Source organism: Leopardus geoffroyi, chromosome B4 (genome assembly GCF_018350155.1).
Source record: "Leopardus geoffroyi isolate Oge1 chromosome B4, O.geoffroyi_Oge1_pat1.0, whole genome shotgun sequence".
NCBI classification, from domain to species: domain Eukaryota; kingdom Metazoa; phylum Chordata; class Mammalia; order Carnivora; family Felidae; genus Leopardus; species Leopardus geoffroyi.
In genome coordinates, this window is record NC_059341.1 from 37,987,657 (window position 1) to 38,014,100 (window position 26,444).

A 26,444-nucleotide genomic window follows, 5' to 3' on the forward strand; every position below is an offset into this window, starting at 1 on the left:
AATTGTAAACGTTGAAATGGCTGATGCTTAACTTATGTTCTGTGAATTTTTTATAAAGCAATACATTTTTAAATTAATTTTTTAAAGTTACAAAAACTATACAGGTGCCTGGGTGACTCAGTTAGTTGAATGTCGGACATTGGCTCAGGTCGTGATCTCCCTGTTTGTGAATCCGAGCCTGCATCGCATCGCATTGGGCTTGCTGTCAGCACGGAGTCTGCATCATCTCTGTTCCCCTTTCTCTCTGTCCCTCCCCACTCTCACTCTCACTCTCAAAAATAAATAAAACCTTAAAAAAATTTAAAGTTACAAAATTACAGACAGAACACAGATTATTCCAAGGATTGTTGCAGTTACTATCACACACACCCTTACGCCTCTCACAAAAGTGTTAATGTATGTCTGCGTCATTCACCATCTGTATATTTATTTCCAAGCCTCTACTCAGGCAGAGAAAGCCGAATGAGCCTCACAGTTGGGTTGAGATAACTGATGCGAAAGCAGGGCTCATACACACTTATGGACTAGAGTCGTGAGCTTCACGTTTGCAGTTGCTGTACTGTTAGAGATGTGGAGAGCCACCTGGAGATTGGACCAGTCTGGGGACGGGGTCTGGATGTGCCTTCTTAAAGAATGTCACCTGGCTGGACAATTACCTGTGGGAGTGGCTTCCTGTGGTCAAATTTTGCCGGCCACAATTACAACATCCGTAAGAGCTTCACTTAAAGAAAGAAAGTGTATCTCTTATCCCTGGGTGTCCCTTAAGTCTCACTGCCTGACACAGGTACAAGAAATCCACAGCTTAATTATTAACCCACTTGGCTATGGTATGCACATTGAATAGTTGACATTTTGGGGAACTCACATAGACCTTTTTTTTTTTTTTTTTAGTATAACCCATATTCTTTTTTTAAAGTTCATTTATATATTTTGACAGAGACAGAGGGGCAGAGAGAGAGAGAGAGAGAGAGAGAGAGAGACAGAATCTCAAGTAGGCTCCACACTGTCAGCATGGAGCCTAACACGGGGCTCCAACTCCCAAACCCTTGAGATCATGACCTGAGCCGAAATCAAGAGACCGGCACTTGACTGACTGAGCCACCCAGGTGCCCTAGTATAACCCACATTCAATAGTGAGATGGACTTGGGATTCTCCCAAGATGTTCGTTTCCTTTCTGATACTCAGACTGTTGCAGCTTTGCTTGTTCCCTCCCTGCCTTCATCTCTTTCCTCCCTCCCTTCCCTCCCTCCTTCCTCTCCTCCATCCCTCCCCACTTTTTCCTCCCTCCCTCCCTCCCTTCCTCCCTCCCTCCCTCCCTCCCTTCCTCCCTCCCTTCCTTCCTCCCTCCCTTCCTCCCTCCCTCTCTTCCTTCTTTCCTTCCTTCCCTCCTCCTTTCCTCCCTCGCTTCCATGCTTCCTTCCTTTGCTGTGTCCCTTTCCTCAAATATCTTTTGAAACTAACATGCTCTTGCATCATCTAGCGGATTTAAGCCTGCTTTGATTCTTCTTGCACCAAGGTACACTTTCCAAGAAGCCCTGGATTCTTTAAGTGGTGAGTGTTATTAGGGGCCAATATCTGGGCACTCCTTGTGCAAATCAGATTACCCACATGAGGACTACAGGCGAGGAGGAGTTTCCACCTTCAGTCCAATAGTGAGAGAGCCAGAAAATGAGTTCACACTTATTTATCCAATTTAACGCCAACCTTACTAAGTCCCTGAGAAATATATATTCTATAAAGGCTTTCATTTTATTCCCCCACTTTTAAACTACCAGCTTTTAGCTACCAGCTGCTGCTTCTTCTTTCAAAACAACCTTAATATGTCATGCTATATATATTTTAATTATACTATGAATGAATCTTCCCATGTTGTAAATGAATGTATATTGACTTAGATCCCAGATGCCCTGGTCCGGGGCTGCAAATGTGTTCCTTGTCACTTTTATGATCCTTGAGTGTCTTATCAACCATCATCCTCTGGTCATTTTATTGACAGTCACACAATTTCATTTCATCCAACTCTATTGAATTCACTAGGCTTGATTCCAATTTCAAAGTGTCGGCTTCAGCTCTCTCCTTTCTCCCGGAGCAATCTTTGCCTTCTGGCTCTCCTCTGCCTTTCATACTGGAAATGGAGTTGTCACTTTGTTTCTCCCTGTTATCTTTAAGGCTCCTCTCAGGCTGTCCCAGTGTGTGTGCCTCAACCATCTGCTCTTTAAAGAGGCCAGACTTTTGGGGAAAATAGAATCAATATATATTTAGCAAAGCTAACCTATTTGACACAACATATTTTTGTAAGTAAGCAGATTTACCTTCCATAGTACCTATGATGGGGAAAGGCAGAGAACCTCATTTCCATCAGTTTGTACCTGAAGTCTAAGCCCCTCTTCCCTGTCACACCATCCATCCTCTGCCAAATCCTCCTCCTCAGGTGCCCAGCACTTCCGTGCCCTGATCCAGCTCCCACCTCCTTGCCTCCCACCTGCATCCACCATGCTGCCCCTAAGTGACTAGCACACATCCCATATCTCCTTCCCTTTTGGGAGGACAGATCATAAGGTGCCTCCATGATCCCTGACTCCTGGCATTCACATCTCTGTGTGATGACCCTCCCTTGAGTGCACGTGCACCTGTGCTTCGAATGATTAAGATATGGCAAAGGTGATGAGATGTCACACTTGTGATTATGTTATGTGATACAAGACTCCGTTTTGCTGACCCACTTGTTCTAGGAGACTCTCTTTGCTGGCTTGATGAAATCAGTGTCCATGTTGGGAAAGCCCACATGCGAAGCACTGAGGGCAGCCTCTAAGAGCTGAGGACGGCTCCAGCAGACAGCCAGCAAGAAGCCAGTGTCCTCAGCCGTGCAGCCACAAGGAAGTGAATTCTGACAACCAACCTGAGTGAGCACGGATGCAGATTCTTCCCCAGTCGAGACTCCAGATGGCAAGCTGGCAAATACCCTGATTGTAGTCTTGTAAGATCCTGAGCAGAGGACCCAGCTAAGCCATGCTGGGACTGACTCACAGAAAGTGTGGGGTACTAAGTCTATGGTCATTTATCGTGCGGTAACAGATAAGTAATACACCTACCTACCTGCTTGTTCTATACCCTCCCACATGGTGGCTGGTTATGTTCTTCCACACCACAGCGTGGAAGCTGGGAGAGTGGGGGAGCTTTTCTTACTTCCCACTTCCTGTAGGCCATTTTTCTGAGTGTCAGCTGTATGACTATGCCACCTTCTTCCCCCTCTGAGAGACTCTGCCATTTACCGACCCCCTGGTCTCTCATGCTTCAAAGATCTCAGCACCTGTCTTGTATTCTCCTCTCATCCATGTAAACTCAGCATCGGTTTGGATGAAGTTTTCAACAGGGCAACCCAGACTCTCAGTTTCTTAATTTCCTTCTCTTCGTGGGGCCATCTCTGTTCTCTCCAAGCCACCTACCTCCACAGTCGCAACTGGGGCTTTGGCATCTCTGAGAACTGTTCCACTCAAAGACTCATGGAGTCAGGCTGCCCCTGTCTGACTTCTATCTCCTTTCCTCCCAGCTGGCAGTTCTACTCCCACCGCCACCATTTCCCTTCACCTCTGGTCTACAACCTCTCTAATTATCCCTGTACCATCGGCCCTCTCACTGTTTTCCCATCCTCCTTATCAAGCTTGGAAGTAATGTCTGTCCTGAACCTTGATCCTCTGTCATTTGGTCACACCCCTCTGGCAAAATCCCAACTGTGATGAACTTAAGTCTCCCAAATCAGGGTGCTTGCATTCAAGCAACCTCTGGGAAAGCCACACAGTAGGACATATTGGTTCCATGTAAATTCATGGTTACTATGTTCAAAGGAGCCCTTACTACACCTAGGGGACACTAGTAAGTCTCTAGGATGAACTCACTCTCCCACAGTGATTATTTCAAACTCCTGGCCATTCCTTACACTTCAACTTGCAGCAAATGAACTTCTGTCTCTCTCTGTCTTTCAACTTCTCCCTTTAAACTCTCTAGAGGGGCACCTACCTGGCTTAGTCGGCTGAGCATCCGACTTTGGCTCAGGTCGTGAACTCGCGGTTCGTGGGTTCGAGCCCCATGTGGGCTCTGTGATGTTAGCCCAGAGCCCACTTCAGATCTGTCTCCCTCTTTCTTTCTGCCCCTCACCCACTCATGCTCGCTCTGAAAAATAAATAAACATTAAAAAAAATAAAAGGAGAAATAGAAGCCATCAAATGAAAATCTCCACCTAGGACACAAATCCACCCTGTTTGCTCCCATCCTACCCTCCTTCCTCCTGCTGCAGTGCAGGTGTTAATCTTTGCTGCCTTAGCCAAGTCTCTGCACTTCAACTTGGATTCCTTCCCTTCTCTTATTTTAGAAAAACTTTTACTATTTATGGTCTCTTATCTTTCCCATATATTCAACCATTTTTAAATTATTTATTAGAGAGAGAGACAGCGGGGGCTGGGGAGATGGGTAGAGGGAGAGAGAGAGAGAATGAGAATCTTTTTTTAAAAAATATAATTTATTGTCAAGTTGGCTAACATACAGTGTATACAGTGTGCTCTTGGTTTCGGGGGTAGATTCCCGTGGTTCATCCCTTACATATAACAGCCAGTGCTCATCCCAGCAAGTGCCCTTCTTAATGCCCATCACCCATTTTCCCCTCCCCCACCATCAACCCTCAGTTTGTTCTCTGTGTTTAAGAGTCTCTTATAGTTTGCCTCCTTCCCTCTCTGTAACTATTTTTTCCCCTTCCCTTCCCTCATGGTCTTGTTAAGTTTCTTGGGTTCCACATATGAGTGAAAATATATGATATCTGTCTTTCTCTGACTCATTTCACTTAGCATAATACCCTCCAGTTCCATCCACTTTCCTGCAAATGGCAGGATTTCATTCTTTCTCATTGCCAAGTAGTATTCCATTGTATATATAAACCACGTTCTCTTTATCCATTTGTCAGTTGATGGACATTTGGGCTCTTTCCATACTTTGGCTATTGTTGATAGTGCTGCCATAAACATTGGGGTACATGTGCCCCTATGGATCAGCACTCCTGTATCCTTTGGAGAAAATCCTAGTAGTACTATTGCTGGGTTGTAGGGTAGTTCTATTTTTAATTTTTTGAGGAACCTCCACACTGTTTTCCAGAGTGACTGCACCAGTTTGCATTCCCACCAACAGTGTAAGAGGGTTCCTGTTGAGAGAGAGAATATTAAGCAGGCTCCACACTCAACATGGAGCTGGATACGAGGTTCGATCCCATCACCCTGGGATCGTGATCTGAACTGAAATCCAGAGTTGGATGATAAACTGACTGAGCCACCCAGGTGCCCCTCAACCTCTTATTCTTGATTGGATCCTCCCCATAAGCTTTTATACATACATATATATATATATATATATATATATTTTTTTTTTTTTTTTCCCATCTCATATTCTCTTTTTCTTCTGGGACTCCAGTTACCCATACATTAGAGATTTTTCTCTCGTTAAGATTGGTTACTTCTTTTGATTTATCTTCATATTCATTTTCTCCTATTGAGATCTTTATTTGGCCAGTAAGCCTATCCAGTGAATTTTTTTTAAGCTCCAGATATTTAGTTCTAGAATTCCCATTTGATTCTTTTTTATTTTTTAATTAAAAATTTTTTATTAATTTTGAGAGAGAGTGAGCGAGCACGCGGGCACATGTGAGTGGGGGAGGGGCAGAGAGAGAGGGTGGTTGAGAATTCCAAGCAGGCTCCACAGTGACAGCTCAGAATCTGACACAGGGCTCGATCCCATGAATGTGAGATCATGACCTGAGCTGAAATCAAGACTCGGACGCTCAACCAAATGAACCACCCAGGTGCTCCTGATTCTTTTTTATATTTTCTATTTTTCTGCTGTGGTTTCCTAGCTGTTCATTTATTATAAATGCATTTTTATTTGTACCCTTGAACATAGTTTTAATAGCTGTTTTAAAATTCTTGTCTGATAATTCCAACATCTGAGTTATCTTGGGATTGTCATCTGTTGCTTGCTTTCCCTTGAGAATGGGTTACATTATCCTGTTTCTTTGTAAGTTGAGTAATTTGGGATCGTATCCTGAATAATATGAAGGTTATGTTAAGGAGACTAGAATCTATTTTATCCCTAAGAAAAGTATGGATATTTTTCTCTTGCAAGCAACGAACCTGATTATACTCAAACTACAGACTCTGTACTCTAGTACAGTACTCTGTACTATCTGGAGCAGGCAATTGCTCAAGTCTCAGTTTGGTTCTTTCATCTTTACCTGGGATTCCCTGCTCATATATAGTTCAAGAAAGAGCCAGAGACTTGGGCAGAGTTTATGCAGAGAAATTTGGGTTCCTTTTCTCGGCGCTTTGCTTTCCTCTTTCTAGGATTCTTCCCTCACTCTTCAGCAACCTTGATTGCTCTAGGCTCTACCTTCTGGTTCCTCTGGCTGAGAGACAGTGGGTTTTCTTCTGGAATTATAGCTGTCCTATGCTGCATTGCAACTGTGGCTAACACAGGGCAAATCCACAAAAAATGGGAACTCATCTCATGTCAGTTCTTCTTCCACACTTTGAATCCCCTCCAAAATCTACCTACGTGGATTCACTCTCCACAGTTCTCGGGTAGTTGGTTGGTTGGTTTGGTCTTCTTTTGTTCATTTGTTTGTTTTGAAAGTTGTCCAGAGTATATTGATATTATCTGTGAGAGGGTTGTTCAGTTAGAAGTGGACTCCTCTGTACCAGAAATAGGACTCTTTCCATTAATAGGTTCAATTCTCCCTGTTAAATTCTACAAACCCACCCTTGGTTCAAAATCTCCTTCAGCTCTCTGCTCCATGTATCTTCCCAGCTTGTTTTCTTGAGATAATTGTCTTTCTATCCCCATTTCTCAGCTTCTACTGCCTTTTCCACTCTCTCCAGCACAGCCTCTGTGTCTTCGCTGCAAAGAAATGGCTCTTTTCAAGATCCTTAGTGACCTTCAACTCATTGAATCTGATGGATACTTATTAGTCGTCATCTTCTTTGAACCCATGATCTTTCTCTTAAATCTAGTCCTCTTCCCCTATTGCCAATCTCGACCAATGGCTTCACCAACCATCCTCCTAGGAAACTGACAAGTCATATTTGACCTCCCCCGCCATTCCCCATATTCATCACCAATCTGTACATTTCACCTTCTAAATTTCTCAAGTGTATCCATACCCTTCATTCACTACCACCAACCTAGACCAAGCTAACTTCATCTTGTGTCTAGACCACTACTCGAGCCACCTGTATCCATTTTGGCCCCTGCCACCCTCCAATTCCTTCTCTATACTACAGCCAGAGTGATAGCCTCAAATTCCAAATTTGATGCTGTCATTCATTCTCTTATTTAAAACACTTCAGTGATGATTTATGTATCTTAAGACATATGTGCATGTCAAAATCCTTAATATGGTTCAATATAGTCTGCTGCTTATGTGATTCTATGCCCTTATCTTGCACTGTGCTCCCCACAACTCCCTTGCTCCAGACACGTTAACATTTCCTGTGCTGTGGCAAATTGATGATTGGATTTAATGCTTTTCATTGGTCAGCCCTTTTACATGTGGTTTTAAATTCTGAAGGGCAGAATTTAAGTGGTGATTTTAAACCACGGAATTGCCTTTGATAGGCATATAGTAATATCCTAAGATCATAAGAAAGTTGATTTAAATGTAACTGATATGGTTATTACTGTTACATTAATTGATTTCAACCCACCATGCACGTTCCTCAGTTACTACCCACATGTTCAGATAGATGGTGTACATGTGGCACACACACGCACCCTTACCAACAGCTACCACGTGTTTCTGAGTACTCTGCATTAGGTGAACAAATACCAACAGCGTTAGCTTCACCCGAAGGCCTTCTGCAGGGGCGTTCTGCTTTTCTTGGCCTCTGCACTTTCTGTCTGACTTCACAATGTTGCCTCTGCATTTTTGTCTTTACAGAGTACATGCCGACCACGGTGAATCCCAGACACAGAGTCTGTACTTTTTCAGACAGGGTCTGACCAAGACTTTCTAAATCCTAGGTGGCTCTAAACCCTCTAGAAGTGCATGCTTCCTGCAGGCACTGACCCACCTTGGATCACACACACGCACAGGTGCACACCCACTCAGAATTACTGGTGCTTATTATATGCAATGGTTTTGATCAGTCTCTCTTTTTTTGTGCTTGAGAACATGGGTCTAGACCACTCTCACCCTGACAATACATCTGAAGAAAGCCAGGAGTCCAAAGCCCTAACTTGGCCCAGGGGTAGGCAAACTATGGCCTGATGTCTGTTTTTGTAAATAAAATTTTATTGGAACACAGTCATGCTCATTTTCTTTATGAATGGTTTATGGCTGCTACAGTGGCAGGGTTGAATAGTTGTGACAGAGACGGAGTAGCCTACAAAGTCTAAACCATTTACTATCTGGCCCTTTACAGGAAAAGTTTTTCTACCTGTGCTTTAGTACAATTTTCTAACTATTTTAGCATCGATCAATAACCAAGTGGAGTTGCCAGATTTAGCAATTAAAAAATACAGGATACTCAGATAAATAATAAATACATTTTTTTTTTTAGAATAAGTCTGTCCCAAATATCACTCGGCAACCCTATCACAAAGATTTGTGCAAGATTCCTGTCGTTCCCTTGGTCCTGCAACACCTATCTCACTGAGCTTGAAAGAGAAAGAAAGTGAAGGGAAGAGGGGTCCTTGGGATGATTTACATTCTTTAGAAGAGGGAGCATGGAAAGGAAGCAGAAAAACTTCTTTGGTCACTTCCACCTTCATCACCATGAGAATGGTGGGACTGCTGGTTTGGCCCTCTGGGTGTAGCTGGGGGGCCTGAGTGACCTGTAAACACTCTTGAAACTGCATGAATAAATGTTGAAGGGAGCAGGGTAGGGGAGGAACTCTTTGATTCTTCCTGCTGGAAAGTGCATCCAGTTGATGGTTGCAAATCTTCTCACGGTCTGGTTTAATGCCCTGATTTTCATCCCCAGTAGATGCAGAAACTATCACTCTTTATTGGTAGATGTGGAGGTTGGCTCCTCACACACTCTGCTTCCTACTCTCCCTGCGTGTCATCTCCATAGCAGAGGGTTGGTTGAAGTCACTTGTGAGGGAAGACACCACTGCAGTAACGTAGCATATGTAGCTGACACGGGCTGGACAGAGTAACAGTTAAGTGCCAAGGCCTTGCAGCCAGACAACCTGGGGTTATATCCTGGCTCAGTCTTTTTTTTTTTTTTTTTTTTTTTAATGTTTATTTGTTTATTTTTTGAGACAAAGAGAGAGGGAGAGAGAGAGAGAGAGCATGAGCAAAGCAGGGGGAGGGGCAGAGAGAGGGAGACCAAGAATCCCAAGCAGGCTCTGCACTGTCAGCACAGAGCCCGGCACACAGCTTGAACTCATGAACGTTGACATCATGACCTGAGCTGAAATCAAGAGTCGGACGCTTAACTGAGTCACCCAGGTGCCCCCCTGGCTCAGTCTTTTTTTTTTTTTTTTTTTAAAGGTTTTTATTTATTTTTGAGAGTGAGGAGGGTAGGGGCAGAGAGAGAGGGAGACACAGAATCTGAAGCAGGCTCCAAGCTCTGAGCTGTCAGCACAGAATCCAATGTGGGGCTTGAACTAGTGAACCGCAAGATCCTGACCTGAGCCAAAGTTGGATGCTGAACCGACTGAGCCACCTAGGTGCCCCCTGGCTCAGTTTTAATGGCCACATGACCTGGGGGAAATTCCCTAGCCTCTGAGCCTCAATTCCTTCATCTGTGAAATGGAGCCACGGTGGTAGTACCTATCTCATGGAGTTGTCGGGATCAAATGAATTACAACGTGTGAAGTGCTTGGAACTGTGGCTGACACATAAGTACTTGATAAATGTTAACAGCTTGTTCTCCGCTTCTCAGGCTGACTCGGAGAAACCTGTGTGAATGTGGTGTTCCTAAAACTCAGCCTCAGGCAGTGTGAACTTTCCCCACTAGGTGTCACAATTCATCAGGCACTGTCCTTTAGCTTGACTTGGGGTAACTTGTGCTGATCACTTTTGATTTGGTGATTTCAACGGGGATAAATGGACATAGAAATTTTTGAAGTCTTTGGGGATTCAGAAATTCCAGCGAAACCCTTGACAACCAGGGCTGGAAGGAGCTGTTTGAAGTACTGCCTTTGTTCATAGTTAACGTGACATATAGTTTTTTGTCCAAACCAGGCTATTTTGAGAGTGAAAGAGGGACTATTAATAACTCTGTCAGGACAAGTAGAGTGAATGGCTTGTGTCCTGACCACCTGGATATAGTCACCCAATCACTAGGGGAATTATTCCTCAGCATTTCCAGAATCTCCAGGACAGAAACTCAATGATATTCCTCAGAAGTCAGCTACAGAAAACTGTGGCCCCGTGCTTTTGGAAGCTCCCGCCCTAAGCACATCTTCCTCCTCACTAGGCCAATTATTTGAATTTTGTCCTCAATGGACACGACCCGTGTGTGTCTGCCTCACAGACTACAAGTCACTGTAGTGACTTTTATGGTGAGTAATCCCACATCCTCTATAGCTTTGTCCCACAGGCTATTTTTGCAGCTGCAAACCCCTTTGGGGGCACTGAGTCCCCATCTCTGGATGTGTAGATGAAGGGTGAGCAACCACTTTCTGGGGTATTGCTTAGGGACCTCTCATGTTTCTCCAGCCCTAAGGCTCCATAATTCTATTAATTCAGATTTGTGTATCTTCCTTTAGAGGGCAGGGGGAAACTAACATTTGTTAAACATCCAGCATGCATCAGATATTGTGCTTTGGCCTCCATGGTCTTAGTAAGCCCATCAGCCCTGTGGCATTGATATTACTAAGTCATATTTCACAGGTTTGGAAATTGAGGTCTAAAGAGGTCACAACCCATAAGAGGCAGAGCTGGGATTCCACTCAGAGTCTGATGGATTCCAAAGCCCCATGGTTGCTCCCATACCAGGCTGCCTCTCTTTGTTTTTACAATAGGACCACTCCCAGGCAGATATTGCTAGAAAGTCCCTTTCCCTCGCTGGGTCTGTTTCCTCTTCTGGAAGCTGGGCAGAACTAGCAGCATTGTGCTCAAGGGTAAAGGACTGCCACAGTGACTGAAGACATTGGGGTGGGTGGGGGTTAGTGTAGGAAGATTTTATGGGGCTGTGTGTGTGAACAAGGTGTTGAAGGAAGGAAAAGGGGAGTCAGAAGGAGGTGGATTATTTGGTCAAGTGTTATAGACAAAAGCAAGACTGTGAGTGTATAAGGGGAGGGGGCCCCGGAGATGAGAAGAAACTGCCAGTCTAATTAGGAGAGGTCAAGGGGTCCTGGTAATTATAGTCAGGTTTAAAAAAAAATCTGTCTCCAGTCATACTCAACACACCATGGTTGCACGTGGGGAGCACAGAACCCGCCTGAGGACAGTACTACTGGAGAGGAGAGACGGCAGACGCCCTCACTTGGGAAAGAGTCAGGCCTTCTGACTTCAAGAATCCAGGCCCAGAAAGGCCTATAGGAAGCGCTGGGCCAGAGATGCCTAACTTGAATTTTCCTGCTTCAATTCAGTTCCTCCACCACACGGTGCCCTTTACCAACACTTGGAGGCCTTGCGCTCCTGGGGAGGCAAATAGCGGCTCCTCCTCCAGGGTATCTGCGGACAGGACCTACTACACACCGCGTGGTCAACATCTAGTCCGCCCGAAATACCGGAGACGGATTTCTCAGGCGTGGGGGCGGGGGCGGGAGACCGGCCGGCCTGGCTCCCGGGGGACGCAGGCGACCCAGGCCGCGACAGCCCCCGGGGCGGGGCGGGCGCGCGGCCTCCCGGGCTCCTCCCGCTCCCTCCCGCGTGTGGTCGCGGCGGCGGCCCAGGCCCGCGGTGGCAGGGGGGTGGCGTCGTGCGGACGCCCCGGCTGAGCGGCGGGTCGGAGCCCCGAGGTGGGAGGGGAGGGAGGCTTCCGGAAGGAAGCCCAGAGGGCGGCCACGCCTGGCCCTGGACGCCGGTGCCCAGCGCGGCCCCGGCCTCACCACGGGCTCCCTCCGGCTCGGACGCTGGGGTGCGGCTAGGGGGTGTCCGAAGCCCCGGCCTCCAGGACCCGCTCCAGCTCCCTCTTAGGGCCCCGGCCCCCCTCCCCTCGCGCTCCGGACCCCCTCCCCTCGCGCTTCGGGCTGCTGTCCCGCCCCGCCGGCCCCGCCCCGCGGCCTCGCCATTCCCGGGCAGGCCCCGCCCCCCGCCGCGAGCCCCCGGCCCCGCCCCCCGTTTCCGCTGGCGGCCGCGGCGGCGGCGGCGGTGCGGGAGCGGGAGCGAGCCGGGACCCCACGTTCCCCAAGCGCGGTGAGTGCGGTCGGGGCGGGCGGCGGGCCCGGGGGCTCGGGAGCGCGCGGCCTTGCGGGGCTCGGGACCGCTGTGGGCGGGCCGCGCCAGCCCCGGCCCGGATCTCCATCGAGGGGAGCGACTCCGGGGCGTCCCGGGGAGGGGTGTCGGGAGGGCGGTAGTGGGCGAGCCGAGAGAGGGATGGGGTAGGCGCCCTGTGAGGACGCGGGAAGCGGCCGGGGAAGGGGGTGTGTGTGCGCGGAGTCCCGTAACAGAGCGAGGAGGGGTCTGCAGGCGGAGAGGCTCGGACGAAGACCCTTTGGGAACGGGGCTGCGGGAGAGCGGACAGCGGAATGCCAAGTGAAGGGATGGGAGGGCTGTAGGCTGCAGCAGAAAGAGAGAGCCTCAGAGCTGTCAAGGCTTTCTGACTGTGTGGCTCCGTGGACTGGCTTGGGGTAGTCTATAGCGCGCCCTCAGGGAGGGCGGGAGCTCGGGCGGGGCTGGGATATTGCCTGCCTCCCCCCTTCGCCGGACACCCCTGACCACTCCTTGGGCCACCGCTGGCAGATCGGCACTCACAGTGACAGGGCTTTGGCACATCCCGAGTTCCAAGATGTAGTCCATCTGTGTATCCAAGTTTGGGACTTTAAAAAACTTTCTTGTGGTTGGGGGGGAAAAAAAAGTCCCAACAAGAAACTGGCTTGTTATGTGAACAGTATTTGTACTTGTGTATCTCGGAACTGGATCCAGTCTTGGATGTTCTCTTTTTGAAAAAGATATTGGCCTCTTCCCTAACCCCTCCCCAAATGCGTGTACTGTCTGGGCCAATTTGAAGTATTGGAGTAATATGGGATCCCCCCCCCCCCCGCCCCCCGGGTTTTGTCGACCTTTCCTCCCCATCCCAAAAATGGGGATTAGAAGGCAGCAGCTCACCTCCCTTTGGTCCAGAGAAGCACACTCATGTGAGGGTGTCTTTCTGACCTGCAGCTGCCCCCTTCTCTGAAGTGACTCAGGTATTTCCTCCTCCAGGAAGCTTTCCTGGACTAGTGGAGAAAACTGAGGACTCCTGCTCTGATCCCTGTATATCCACCAGCTTCCCTCTACTAAAAATAGCCGCAGAGAATGTTTTGTATGTATGTTCTGCTATAAAGATGTGCAGTCAGCTTGTCATCGTAAGTAATGGGGAGGGGAGGCGAGGTATTATGGATAATTTCAAACAATGGACTGGACAAATCATTTATATTTAGCTAAGGAATGCAGCCAGGGAGGCAGACATTCACAGGGGCTTCCTATCTTCCACCTGGTCCTGGCATGGCTGATGCAGCTGGGCTCTGGGTTGGGGGTGAGGGAGGGAACAGGATGGGGGTGGAGAAAACTTTGAAGGGTAATTCAGTTCTGCACTCACTCATTGAAGACCTGCTATGTGCAAGGCTCTGAACAGCTGAGAGTGGACCAGAATGGAATGGGATTTTTTTTTGTTTGATCTGGCTAAATCAGATTTTAGTCTTTAAATCTATGAACAGATATTTAGTATTAATCACAATAACCAGTGTTTATAAGGTAATTCGTAGTTGGTCAAGTGCTTTCACTGCGTTATTAGCTGTATATAATTTTATTTGACTCACACCTAATCTTGTTAAGTATATGTTCTTCTTAATTGTCTTCTTATAGATTAGGAAAATGAAGCTCAGAGAGAATAAATGACTTCTCTGAGGTTACAGAACTCATTAGGTGGAAGGAAGCAGAACTTGAACCTGTGGCTTCTGACCACCCCCCTGCCATGTGTTTTGCATTATGCTGTGCTGTCTCTGTCATTCTTCCCTATTAAGTCTGTGGAAGCTGGGCTCTGATCTTAGCTCTAACACCATCTGTTTGTGCAGCCCTGGACATGTTACCTCCCCTTTTCAGCTCTGTGTTTTGGAGGGTCACTGGATTAAAATGTTTCTAGAGTCTCTTCCTGAGTTAGATGATTAACAAAATAAGATGCCAGGGACAGCCGATCAGTCAAATAATAAGTGTGCTTTATTTAAAAAAGTTTTTTATTGTGGTAAAACAAAGTAACAGAATGTATCATCTTCATCATATTTAAGCGTAGAGTTCATTTGGGTTAAGTATACTCACGTTGTTGTGCAACAGATCTCTAGAACTTTTTCACCTTGCAAAACTGAAACTGTACACCCATTAAACAATAACTCTCCATTTCTCCCCCCCCCCCCAAACCACCGTTCTTTGTGTGCTTTATTCTGCTCCTGCTATGTGCTTAATAAATGTTGGCTTTAAGGAATTATTGAGGAGGGTTGTGAAGAAGCAGCCCGGCTTCAAAGGGAAGTCCTGGGGCCTGTGGTAGCTGGCTGGAGTGCTGGCCCCATCCCTGTGTCTAACTCCAGTACCACTGTATTGGTGAGTAAGTGAGTGAGTGGGTGAGGCCTTGGGCAAGTGCCTTCACCTCTTGTAGCTTTAGCTTCCTGCTTGCAAAACCAGAATAACAATATGAAGCTCTCAGGGCTGTTGGAAGGAGCAATGAGATAATGTATGTGAAGCTCGTAGCTTAGGGCCTCACACACAGCAGGTGTGTAGTAAATGGTGGTTGTTATTTATAACCTAGCTAAGGAGACTAGACTAATATGCTCAGAACAAGAGAAACAAGACTTCTTCTACCATTAAGGCCTAGGCCTGGTGTGATTGTCATCCTCACTGACTAAGAGGGAATGAGTCAAATCCAGGTACCTTAGTCTGGCACTCAGCATCCTTCTTATCCATCTCCAAGCCTGCCTGGCTAGCCTTATCTCCCACCCTTCTCGCCCAGGGACCCAAACTGATCTCCCAAGCATGCTGATTTTCCAGCCAAACTGATCTCCCAAGCATGCTTTGCTCATTCCTCCTTTGTCCGTGAGTTCACACTGTTCCACCTTTCTGGATGGCTCTTCCCTGCTCCCACCTCCCCCTCTTTCAAGACCCTACTCATGCCTGAGTTCCTTCTTGGAGGCTTCTCTGTCCACCCATCCATCAAAGCACCTCTTTTTCCTTGGAACTCCTGTGGCATTTTCTGTCTTCATCTCTCCTGACTTTTATACACTGCCTGGGGGTGATTCTTTAGTGAAATCCACCAACACTTGGTGTGTGTGTCATAGTATAAGAGTCTGTGCTAAGTTCTGATGATACAAAAATGAAAAAGATAAAGGTCCTTGTTTTCATGGCGTGTATAATGCAGTAAAAGGTCAAAAGAGGGGTTCAAAAAGTGACAATTCAAGGTACAAGGTGAGTGGCCCATGGTATTATGTGAGTTCGAACAAGGAGATTAACCACCTCAATTCTGGAGAAGCACCTCATGCAGCGGGTGGCATTTGATGTGAACTTTGAAGAGTGGCTTGCAGTTGAGCAGAAGGGAGGAAGGATCAGCCTGTAGAGAGGCGCTGAGAGTGTGGGCTGGTGAGTAGGTTGCATGAAGAGAAATAGAAGGCTGGACCAGGTAGACAGTGGGCCTATTGTGGGTGGCCGCAAATGCACAGCCAAAGAATCTCATCCATTCGTCCGACCGTTCCGTCATAAGAAGCTGAGTGCCCACCATTGCAGGCACTGGGCTGCTGCTGGAGAGACAGGAACTTGGCAGGTTTTCGAGCAGGGGCCGCAGAAGCAGGGCGAGGTCTAAGGAGGGTGAGTCTGGGGCCCAGGAAGGAGGAAAATCATGGTGGGGAGAGCACTGGGCAGCTGTGAGGAATGGCAAGGTGGAGCTAGACCTGGGACCTTTTGGAAGCAGGGTTAAAGCATTTGTGAATTAATTGAATGGGGGTGGTGAGGAGAGGAGGAAGGGGCACTGAAGCTGATTCTAAGCTGGGTGACTGGGAATGTGCAAGGCCATTTACTGTTTCCATTGTGTACCATCATTTCTCCAAGTAGATGATAAGCCCCTTCAAGGGGTGGATTCTGACTCCCTCTGTGTTCTTCCTGGCCCACTACTCACTGCTGAGCATCACAGAGTGGGCACAGTGTGTACCTCTGATGTCCTCAAGAAATGAATCTTGTATCTTCTAGAATGCCAGATTTGCATCCGCAGCAGTCTTTGTACATGGGCCTGGCTTTCTCCAGTGTCATGTTTCTGCAGAGAGCCAAGTGTTTCCTGTATATATTTTCATACCCCAAGTTAACTACCCTTTCAACTCCTGCTGCAGATTTCTCTCACTTAATGGGCATTTTCCACCACGTTTTTATTGCTCCACAAGAGAAAGTTTGGATGTGGTAGAGATGAAAACAACAACATGTCCTGTTCCTTTACATCAGCCCCATAGGGAATGTGCGTTACACCCAGGTCTCAGTAAAGTTCAACAGTTTTACATATCTTGAAAGTTCGGGTCATTTTGTGAGTGGTCAAAATGACAAATGTTAAGCCCTTGATGCCAAGGTCTACTCCACAGAAGGCAAATATGTATAGCATGGATTCTGTTCCTTCTGTAACTGCCCACAGCAGACATTACTAATAGATCACAGCTGTCTTAACCACCAGGCCAGGGCTTGGGTTCTGCGTATGATGCTTTAGGCACCCACTACTAGCTGAGTGAACTTGGTGTAGCAGCTGGAACCAGTTTACCATTTCTGGTTTTCTCCATCTGTTGATTGACTAGGTTCTAGATGGGAGGCCTCCTCTCCAAAGAGTGGCCACTGCTGGACGGAATTCACCCTAGAGTGGCTTCACAGCAAAGCAATTACTTAATTTTTTACTTTTCTGCAGGAATATCCTGGGATCTTCTCCCCTCAGTCAGCAGCCAAGGTGCTTGTAGGAAATTCAAAGAAACAGGTCAGTCTGGGTCCATCGTGTGATGGGGTCTCTGAAAATCTTTGTGTTATAAACTGTCTAAAGTCATTCTTGGGGAGGGAGGATAGAATGAATGGTATGCTGATGTTTGCTAGATGTCTCTCTGTTGTGGCTTTTGACTTTGCATCTTGATAAGCTCCTAAAATTGGGCTTTGGGGGTAAGGAGACAGTTACTCCCTCCCCACTATTTCTGACTGATGGCTGGGGTAGTCCTCTTAATTTCTTTCCTGGCCACCTTGATTACAGGGAGGAAATCCAGGGACGCAGGAGAGGCCTGTACCTTCCTGCTTCCTGTCTCCTCCCAGCAGGCTTGGGAGCCAGGGTAGAGGACCTCCCACTAGCTGGCCAGAAAAGAATCTGAGGGAATCTGGCCAATCCTACCTGTCTCTGTTCTCTATAGTTCTCTATCCTGGCCGCCGCCGCAGCAATGTCCCTGGCCCTCCGGGTGGGCACCCTCTGCCAGGACCCTCTCCAGGATCCTAATCTCTGCTCCCACAGCTTCCTGGGGTCTTGCTGATAGCTTCTTTGTCCAAGCACTTGTGCGTCAAGGTCCTTGCCCTACTGGAGCCAGGCAGAAGCCACTTAAGCAGTAAGGCAGCCCTTGTGGATGGTGCTGATTCAGGTTCCCTGGGGGTACTGCTTAAAGACCTGGGTCTTTTTATGTTCTAATTTATGTGTGTTTTATCCTGTGGCTTTCTCCTCCTGGGTGATTGGTAAATCTCTCATGTTCCAAGAACTCAGCAGTATGGGGGTGGGGATGGGGGTGGTGGTTGGAAGGATGGTGCTGGCTGGTAACTTATCTTGCCCAAAGATTCCTTTCTCTGTGAGTTGCAGCAGAGACAATTTGGTGTCCCAGGAGTGGCCACGGACCTCTTATTGTCCTGCCATACTTTGCACGTCATACTTAGGATGCCAGCGTTCACATTTATCATCATCACCAGTAGCCATGGTTTCAGACTGTGTCCACGACGAATTTAACTGAAGTCATATTAAATCTTCATTTAAATCTCCCTGAATTTTCACAAGAATCCTACAAGGTAGCTGTCATTTGCCCCCATGTTACAGTGGCCGCAGCTGAGGCTGAGGGCTGGCCGGAGCCTGGCCTAAGACCACATCTGTAGTGGCAGGTGAGGCGGGGATTCAGACCCTAGCCCGCAGCGCCTGCTTTTCCTACCACAGGCCAGGAGCCCCTTCTCGTGGCTCCTGAGAATCACCTCCAGGTCCCTCCTTTGGCTCCCGTGGCAGGAATGTGGGAGCTCCCATTTTAAGTGTTCCCCCCTCCTCCCTGGGGCTCGGGTGGGGTGTCTGCTTTCATTGTTGCGCTGTGGGGTTTGGAGCACCGCCTGTGGATGGACTGTGCAGTGCAGCCAGGCACAGTGGCCTGAGCCCAAGGAAACCAATCTGGCAGACAGCAAGCAGCAGGGAGGGAAAGACTTGAGGACTAGGTCACCCCTTGCCACTCAGCGCCTCCTGGCCCCACGCAGTATGGCCTGCCCCATCATGGAGATCCTGTGCAGCCTGCTTCTGGGGGGTCCTGCCAGGGCAGAACATGGTGGCAAGCTTCCCAGGAGGCCTGCACAGCCTTGGGGAGACAGACGGCCCCTGACACCACCAGTCATTTCTAGCCAGAAGACCGTCCTTCTGTACATTTGAGAGGGAGACCTGAGGGAAGGACCTCCAGACAGGAAGTTTATCCTTTCCTATGGTCTTGGCCTCACAGGGCTTTGGTTGTGTCATTTCTTGTCATGCTGTTGAGCCTCTGGAATGATGGCCAGCTCCTAGATGGAGGCTCTCACCCGGCTCCTGCTTCTGCCTCTAACGGGCTTTGTGACCTTTGGCAGATTAGTTGCTTTCATCAGGCTGGTTTCTTCACCTGAAAAATGGGAGTCTGGACCGCCCTTTGCTAAGGTTCCTTGAGCTTTGATAAAGGTGGTTTCTGAGTGGGACGAGGGGGTTTTGGCTTCCAGTCCTGGGGCTTCCCGAATACCTCCTCCTCTTACAAGGGCCCTCTCTGCCTCTGGCCTAGAGGTACATGGAGGAGGAAAGAGTGAAGTTAATGATTAAAACAGAGGCCCTGGTTTCTGATGTAAGTGGGATGGGGCGGAGGTTGTTTACAGAGATGGTTGCTTGTCCGGTCAGTGGCAGGGTCTTGAGGCCTGACTTCCGTCCTGTGCCAGTGGCCCTGCTGCTGCTTTCATTTTAACTGCCTCCTGCCCCTGCCCGATGCATTTAGGAGCTAGAAGTTTCCATGGCTGCACTCCAGCCTGGTGAGTTGACAATTTCAACTTCAGTTATAGCCACAGCATAATGAAGCGAGAATATCTGCCTGGGTGTAGTCCAGCTTCCAAACCCTTTCCCTCGTACTGAACCAAAAACTCAGCCTGAACTGGGTTGAGGTCCTTGTGAATGTGACAGAGCCAGAAGGAGCACCTCTGCTGGCTTTGAGTGTCACAGCCTGTGTGCTTTAGTCTATACTCAGGAGTGAAATGTAGATTATTTTTTGAGTATCTATTGTTTTTTTTCAACGTGTTTTTTTTTTTTTTTTTTTTTTTTTTTTTTTTTTTTTTTTTTTTTTTTTTTTTAGTTTTTTGGGACAGAGAGAGACAGAGCATGAACGGGGGAGGGGCAGAGAGAGAGGGAGACACAGAGTCGGAAACAGGCTCCAGGCTCTGAGCCATCAGCCCAGAGCCCGACGCGGGGCTCGAACTCACGGACCGCGAGATCGTGACCTGGCTGAAGTCGGACGCTTAACCGACTGCGCCACCCAGGCGCCCCACTGAGTATCTATTGTTTAATACTGTCTATGCTTTTGGGTTTATCACACCTCTTCTCTGCTTAGTCTTCCTTCCCAATCCTCAGACAGTGGTGGGAAATTAACTGTATTTTGAATACTCGCTTTTTGAGAGTCTTGTGACCATATCTATGCTCAATGGTCAGTGTTTGTTCAAATATCTGACCTTGTGATAGGAAAGGATGTGAGTGGAGAACTGTCCAGGGGGTCTGGAGAGTCAGACAGCTCAGCAGAACCCCTGGAATCCTCTCGCGTACTGGGGGGGGGGGGTGCTTGACTGTCTCTGCAGGAGGGCTGAGGGTCCTGTTCTGGCACGGAAGCTTGGTGCGTTCTTAGCCTTGGCCTTAGCAGCGTAGGCCACTGCTAACACTTATAGCATCTTCATGCAGATTCAAAAAACTGCTGTTTCTCAGGTTAAAAAGAAACATTAAAGCAAATACATGATTGTAAAACCTGAACAATGCCCGTCTCTGCCTGGGAATTCCCCCGGAGCCCTGGCTGTGTATACCCACCCGTGCCCACAGCCTCCTACCAGCATGCGGGGCGCATGTGGCTGGCGGCACATGCATGCGTGCTCCTCCCCCTCCCGGTGAGGGAAATGTGCCAGGCTCTGAGTCAGGGAGAGGGCTTGGGGGTGGGGACGGGTCTCTGAGACCAGTGGACAGGTGAGGGAAGTGATCTCAGGGGGGGTGCTCAGAGCAAGGCTGGGACAGGGTGTGGCCATGCACATGTGTCTGTGTGCATGTGGGTTAGTATGCATGTGTTTGCCCTAGCGTGTGTGTGGCTGGGTGTGCCCATGTGGGCTTGTGTGGGAAGGAGTTCTCTTGTGTTGTTCTGGGACTCAGGTGAGAGGCCCACTTGAGCCCTTTCAATACGTCACATCTACCTGTGGGAACACCCCCTCCTTAGAGGGCGGTGTAAGACTTGAACACAGTACCTGCCAGCCCTGCCTAAGCCCTCTTACCTGGCCACCTGCCACAGTGTGGAAACGGAGGCTTAGGGGGCTGATATTCTCCGACAAGCCCTGGGGGTGGCGGTGCCAAGGACAGTGGGAGCAGAGCCTGCCTGAGCAAGTCTCCAGCCCCCAATAGGGCCAAGCCCTATGGAAGGGCTCAGAGGGGCAGGGTGACTGGCTGGGTTTGAATGGGACTGTATGAACATGTAGAATGACATGTTGTGTTTTAGAGAAAGTGAGGTAGAGGTCTGGGCTTGCAATTTTCCACTTAATCCTGAGAGATTCTAAACAGCTTTGTTTAAAAACTGGACGTGCAGATTGCAGGGACCTGAGGGAGGAAGAGCCGTTGGGCCCCCCAGGAAGGCAATTAGGTTTGAAGCCAGAGTTTGGATCCAAATACAGCTTGTGGGACCTGGAGGGTGGGGAGGGAGAGCCCCTAGAGTAACCCAGGAGGCATGAGTCAGTGTGAATTAGCAGCCGTTGCAAATTGGCTCCCACTTGCCTGTGGAGACGAGGTGCATGGGGAGGAAGCCCTAGTCCAGGGTCATTACCCACCATCCAGCCGGTGGGCACAGAGAGGGAAGGGAGTTGGAATTGCCTGTCTGTGCTCTTTCCCTCTCCCACTATTAGCCAGAGAAGCTGGAGATGATGGTGGTCAGTCAGCCTGTGTCTACGAAGGTGCCCCTTGAGGGACAGTCAATTCCTGCAGTGCAGGGAGATCATAATATAGTACACCATCCAATCCAGGGCAGGGCTGGGTGGAACTTTCTCTGAGGACCCCTAGAGGGTCCCAGGGGAGATGGGGCTGGGCCTCGTGGGAGGGGTGGGATTGTGAGAGGCACAGGAAGGGGTTCTTTGAGTGGTCGCGGTGGTGGGTGGCAGGCTTGGAGGTGGAGGTCGAGATGGGTGTGACCTGGAGATGAACACGGGGGAGGGGGAGGAGGGCTCCGGCCTGGGGGCACCTTGAATGTCATCCAGAGGAGAGTCAGATTGTAGGAGGCTGGCAGTGGGGAGCAGGTGCTGGTCCTTGAACGGGGGAATGACAGGATGAAAGGGATGTTTTAGGAAAAATCAGCTTGTAGCAGAATTCAAGGTGAATTTTTTAAATATACCTTTCTTTGTTGTTGTCACAAAAAACCCCACAGATTCATTATAATATTCGAACATTACATGCATTATATAAAAGGAAAATCTCCTATAATCCTGCCCTTCAGAGATAATCACTGTTAATACTTTGGTTTTTATTCTTTCCAGGTATTTTTAGGATAGACCGGCATCCAGCTGTCTACCTACTAACTTAACAATTTCCATAAGTAGAATTGTATTATACTGACTGGCAACTTCTCCAGCCATCTTTCCACATCAGTGCATAGAGAATGACCTCATTCTTGTGAATAGCTGCACAGACTTGCTGGATGAGTTTTGTATTGATTGTTTATTGCTGTATAACAAACCACCCCAAAATTTAGCAGAACCATTTTTATTTGCTCACAGTTCTGTGGGTTAGCCATTGAGGCCCAGCCCAGTTGGTCTCATCACCTAAGCTTATTAATGTGGTGACCGTCACCTGGTGGCCCTGCAGGGCCTGGACAGTCTGAGAGCCTCTCTCAGGTGTCTGGTGATTGGTGTTGCCTCTCATCTGGGCCCCTCTTCCCCCATGTGATTTCTCATTCTCAAGGAAACTGTCCTTTAAGGTGAAATGGGATCTCTGGGACCTCTTGGGATCTAGGCTCTGACGTCTCACAGGGTAACATCCATCTGCTGCTTCATCAAAGCAAGTCAGAGGACCAGCCGGAACTCCAGGGTTGGGGGGAAAACTCTACTCTTGAAGGTGGCCTCCTTCATGTGCCCAGAAGGAGGAGAATTAGAATATTTGGGAATAGACCCCACCAATCTTTCTTGCTTTCTGTCTTGTCTTTTCTTTTCTTTTTTTGTCTTTTCCTTTCCTTTTCTTTCTTTCTTTCTTTCTTTCTTTCTTTCTTTCTTTCTTTCTTTCTTTCTTTCTTTCTTTCTCTCTCTCTCTCTCTCTCTCTCTTTCTTTCTTTCTTTCTTTCTTTCTTTCTTTCATTCAGAGATAGTGAGCATGGGTGTGTACAGGGGAGAGGCAGAAGGTGAGATGGGGGGGGGGGAGAGAGAGAGAGAGAGAGAGAGAGAGAGAGAGAGAGAGAATGAGAATCTTAAGCAGGCTCCATGCCCAGCACGGAGCCTGATGTGGGGCTCGATCCCACAATAATGAGATCACGATGTGAGCCAAAATCAAGAGTCAGATGCTTAACTGACCAAGGTGCCCCTAGACCCCACTGATCTTTGGAAGACAGCAAAGGCTTCTTCCCCTCCCAGCCCCCTCTTTACCATATGGGTCAACATGGGAAATTGGCATGGACAGGACACTTAATCTTGTTGGGCAAGAAGTGCTGTTTGAGGTGGATTCTCTGTGTTTGCCTGTGTGTGGGGCTCGTGCTGAGTGTAATCCAGAATTTGGGCTTTGGAGCAGACTGTCTCTCCTGCTAGGGCGACTGGAGTGTAGAAGTAGAGCTAGACACTCTAGAAGCTGCCAAGAGCTTGGCTGCTTAGTACCCCTTGCTAATTTTCATGACGTCTCTGAAGAATGTGAGTCCGTGAGTGACAGGTCTTTAAGAAAGCCAGCTGGTCACTCCAGATCCAAGCCTCTGCTGGGAATTCTTTTATTCATTCACCCAGCAAATACTGCACCTACTAAGCCCCAGACTTTCTCTCCATCCTCTTCTAACTGCGGATGTGAAATAAAAAGACCCGGGCCTGTGTGATTCACAGATTTCACTTTTCCTTCTCAGGCAGCACAATGGACTTAACATTTCGACTTCCCACAATGTATTTGTTTTTAAAGTTTTCTTTTCACCTGCCTTGGTAGCTCTTCTCTCCTGTGAAATGTCACAAATGGCAGAGAGGCAGAAAGAAACAGGGGAAGAGCCAGCTCCGGGTCATTTATGAATCCCCAGTGCCAGTTTAGACGATGCAGCAGTGGGGCTGCTGGTGAAGTCCTCCCCAGCACTGATCGTTCATCAGACTTACCTCTCCTTGGAGATCTCGGGCTGGACTTGATGAAATACACTTTCTCAGCACAACAATGTTCTTTGGCCTGTCATCTGCCTCGTGGTTGGTGCATTCATCAAATAAGAACAAAGGCTGAGCAGGTTCCACATTTGAGAATGCCTCGGTGTTTTATTTTCTCCCTGCTCCCTCTCAGCATTTCTTGGAAAAGAGATGTTTCGTGGCTGCAGGCTTCTCTTTTTGTGAAAGTGCAGTCCATGCTGCACAGCTCAGCCTCTCGGTCGTTCTCCCCCCTCCTTCTCGACTGTGCTGTGGGGGAGCTGACCCAGCTCTGAGAGAGGACTTGGCGAGGACTGTGGGGAAGGGCAAGTAGCTGCCCTATGCTTGGAGCCACCCTGCTACATCTGGGTGACTTGGGGGCCAGCACTGTGCTACTGCTGCAGGGTTAACGGTATCTGATCAGCTCATGGGGCTTACTGTGGACCAATGTGTAGGGTTGAGGAAAACGTGAAGCCTTGTCTGCAAACCTTGAGAAAGCTGGCATCACAGCAAGACAGACCTCAGCAACTCCTTTTGGCCAAGGAATTGGAAAAACTGGATGGAGGACCTCGGCCTGCTTCAACTGAGAGTTCACTGCTTGCTAGGTAAATTCCCCATCAGTAGAGACCTAAGAGGCCTGTCTTGGATTCCTAACTTCTCTGCCCATGCCTACACCCACCTTTCCGGTTCTCTACAGCTGTGAGAATGGATTCACATGTCAGCATGCTCAACAGTCATACTATCAATTCATCAACAAGCAGTTATTGAATACTTTGATTCTTTTAAGATATGAGGCATCTTTTGGTCCTGGTGCTCCAGGTGATGAGGGAGCTTCTGTTCAAGGTGGTGGTGTAGGAAGATCCTGAAGTCACCCCTTCCCATAGACACAGATCTACAGCTACCTAGGGGAAAATTCCCTCCGAAAAAGACCTGAAAACTACTGGAGTAAGCTCCTTCACAATGGATAAAGAGGCCACGTCGAGATGGTAGGTTAGGCAGAGACATAGTCTTGCCAAAGACTCCACCCCTGGCACGGTGGCCCACATTTGGGAGGGATCTCACAAACATGGAGCTTGTTCCTGTGCAGCGAGGAGTTTGTGCCCCACATTAGGCACCCCAGCCTTTGGGACCTGCATTAGAGACACGAGCCCCCAAAACATCTGGTTTTGAAAACCAGCGGGGCATGTGTCTGAAAAAGCCACAGGGCTGTAGGGAACCCAGACTCCACTCTTAAAGGGCTCGTGTGCAGACTCACTTGTCCTCAGACCTAGTGTAGAAGCAGCAGTTTGAAAAGTGCCTAGACCATAAGTGAAAGAGATCTGTTTGCTGTTCTTTTATTTATTTGTTTGTTTGTTTAGTTTAGTTTAGTTTTTGACAAAGAGAAAGAGAATATGAGTGGAGGAGGGGTGGTGGGGGGTGGAGAGAATTCCAAGCAGGCTCTGTGCTGACAGGCTCTGTGCTGATGCAGGGCTCGAACTCACGAACTGTGAGATCATGACCTGAGCTGACATCAGGCACCAGATGCTTAACCAACTGAACCACCCAGGTGCCTCCGTTTGCTATTCTTAAGGCATCTGCCAGAAGGACAAGAGCCTGTTGGGACTGTCTCCAGGGACAGAGATGCTGGTGGGTGCCATTTTTGGTGTTCTCCTTCTACCCAGTTAGTGGTGGTGCTGGCAGATGACATTTTGTCACTCTCCCTCTACCCTGCTAGCACTGGTGGGTGCCCCCATGTGCTACTCCCTGAGACTGTGCCTCAGCCAGCAGGACAAAAGCTCCGCCACTACCTGCTGTCTGACTACAGCTCCAACAAAGCTGGCCTATGGATGTAGCCCACATAGGGATGCCTGAGCACCTGGCTCCAGTGACCAAGGGCGATTGTGTTTCTGGGTCAAATGGGTCTGAAACAATTGGAGAGACAGTTCTTGGCAGACTGCCATCCCCAGAGCACTGCACAGACAGCAGACTGAAACACACTCCCAGTTATCTGATGTAAAAGGCCTATTTACTTGCCCTGGAGCTTTAGCTTGAGGGGCAGGCTTCACATTTACAACACATCTAGAGGCTACAGAGGTGCTATCAGGGAACATAGGATACCATCTTTGAGCTGATCCTCAGCCTTGCTATACCTCTCAGAAAGTTTGCTGGTCCCTCCCAGAAAGGAGCCTCACGTTTTACAACTGTCACTGAGGGGACTCCTCCAGACTGCTTGTTTTGCAGGCCAGCAGGGTCTGTGATTATGTTCCCATAGGACTGCATATATTTGCATGCTTTAAAACCTGCTACTTGAGGATCTAGCTCCCAAATGGCCTGAAACCAGGTGCTAACTGAAATCTTCCCTCTGGAACACTGACACATCTTGGCATAACCTCTACAACAGGGACACACCAGGAAAAAAACCGGCTGCTTAGATAATCACAAAGGTTCAAGAGGCAAACAAGAGCTAGGGCATGGTTGAACAGTAAGGTTCATCTCCTACATAAGGCCACT

General features: G+C 48.4%; 1 protein-coding gene across 3 annotated transcripts in view; it reads left to right on the forward strand.

Annotated features, from left to right (window-relative positions):
- The first annotated feature begins 12,241 nt into the window (after positions 1–12,241).
- Positions 12,242–26,444, forward strand: part of TSPAN9 (tetraspanin 9) — a 206,584-nt gene continuing 192,381 nt past the window's right edge. Inside the window, exons 1-2 of one of the 3 annotated variants that reach the window (XM_045466865.1) lie at positions 12,242–12,350; positions 17,056–17,121. Coding sequence is in view for 1 of the 3 variants with exons in the window: in XM_045466864.1 (XP_045322820.1) it covers positions 19,388–19,406 (19 nt within the window). In the remaining 2 variants the exon portion in view is untranslated. Of the gene's footprint in view, positions 12,351–17,055; positions 17,122–19,325; positions 19,407–26,444 lie in introns of those variants that run through there. The other 2 variants (XM_045466866.1, XM_045466864.1) reach the window with 2 other exon arrangements.